Genomic DNA, 1,266 nt, shown 5'->3' on the forward strand with positions numbered 1-1,266 from the left:
ATGTGTATGTATGTATGTATGGGGTACATACACAGGGTCACAGATGCAGCCGAAGAGGAAACGTTCTACAACTGATTGTATTCAGGGGACATGACTAGCTCACCTCTTAACATGATTTGTGTGTTGCGTAGACAAGCCAAACTTCAGCGTGATGTGCGAGGAACTACGAGTGCAACCCAGGGCGCGCCACAGTCGATGTGACGCGTGAAAATGAAGGAATTTTCCGTGTAGGCAGTTTGAAACTGCATCTTCATTCGTCTCCCCCTCTACTCTCATAATGCTCTGGGGGACAGGGGGGAAGGTGGAGCAACACACCGAAGGGAATATACTTCTCGTATACACAGTTCATCCTTGTAAAATGTACGTACACCACAGCAGCACGCAAGTAGGTGAACTCATCGAGGAGATATGCAATCGGATTGTAGTCGAATGGACACGCCAAAACGACGACACTTTCGTGTTCTGTATCAGAGGCTGTACAGTCCTTGAAAAGGAAGGAATGTGCATGTCGCGTGTTCACGTGATAGGGTTGCAATAGGGTAGAAACGTACTAGTGTAGACCTCCTTCCATGTAGATGTACATTCGGAATCCTTTCTTAGGGTCCTAGAGGGGAGGAGAGAGTCTAAAATGAATTGAAGAATATGAGTTAGTGAAGTTCTCTCGAGAAAGAAACACAACAATTAGGTCCCCTTAGACGGGTCACATGCGGCTTTCTCCCGAGGTGACAAGAGAGAACTCACACCGTATCGTGAACTGTGGAGCAGATTCACAGTAGACGAGAAATAGACATAAGCTTGCTAAAGGGTCCTAGATAAGGATGTCCGCCTGAAGAACTTACCACGAGCTCTGCTTAGATCCTCAGCACTGCTGAGTGACCTCGTGCATGGACTGCCAGCCGTCGTGCGCGCCTCATCAACCGAAGGGCTGGAGGACCGCCAGAGGCCGCCGATAATCCCGCTAAGCATCTTGAAAAAAGAGAAAGGAGAAACCCTTTAGTCAGTGTAGCACGCCAGGCAACCAGCGATCACACACCGGAGACGTAGAACGAAGGTCGGGTTGTGTTGTGTCGCAACAGAAACGGCTCTTCGTACAGTGAAACCAGAGTTACAGGTCGCACCTTGAGTGCAATTTTGCACAGGGGAACAAAAACTTGACGCTATGTAGGAAGGAGTTGCTCAAGTCACCCGAGGAAAAGCCCGATTGATGCAAACCGATTGTGCTGATTGTTCGCGTCACTGACATGGGAGACTAAGAGCAGAAGCCCC

The 1,266-nt window shown here is 49.1% G+C and overlaps 1 protein-coding gene across 1 annotated transcript in view; it reads right to left on the reverse strand.

Annotated features, from left to right (window-relative positions):
• Window positions 1–1,266, reverse strand: part of CSUI_011049 (cytoplasmic protein) — a gene marked incomplete at its 3' end in the record, with an annotated part of 1,698 nt that extends 432 nt beyond the window's left edge. Inside the window, exon 1 of the mRNA XM_068071150.1 lies at window positions 840–1,266. Coding sequence (XP_067916874.1) covers window positions 840–966 — 127 coding nt within the window. The remainder of the gene's footprint in view (window positions 1–839) is intronic.

Source organism: Cystoisospora suis (assembly GCF_002600585.1).
Source record: "Cystoisospora suis strain Wien I chromosome Unknown contig_9441, whole genome shotgun sequence".
NCBI lineage: Eukaryota > Apicomplexa > Conoidasida > Eucoccidiorida > Sarcocystidae > Cystoisospora > Cystoisospora suis.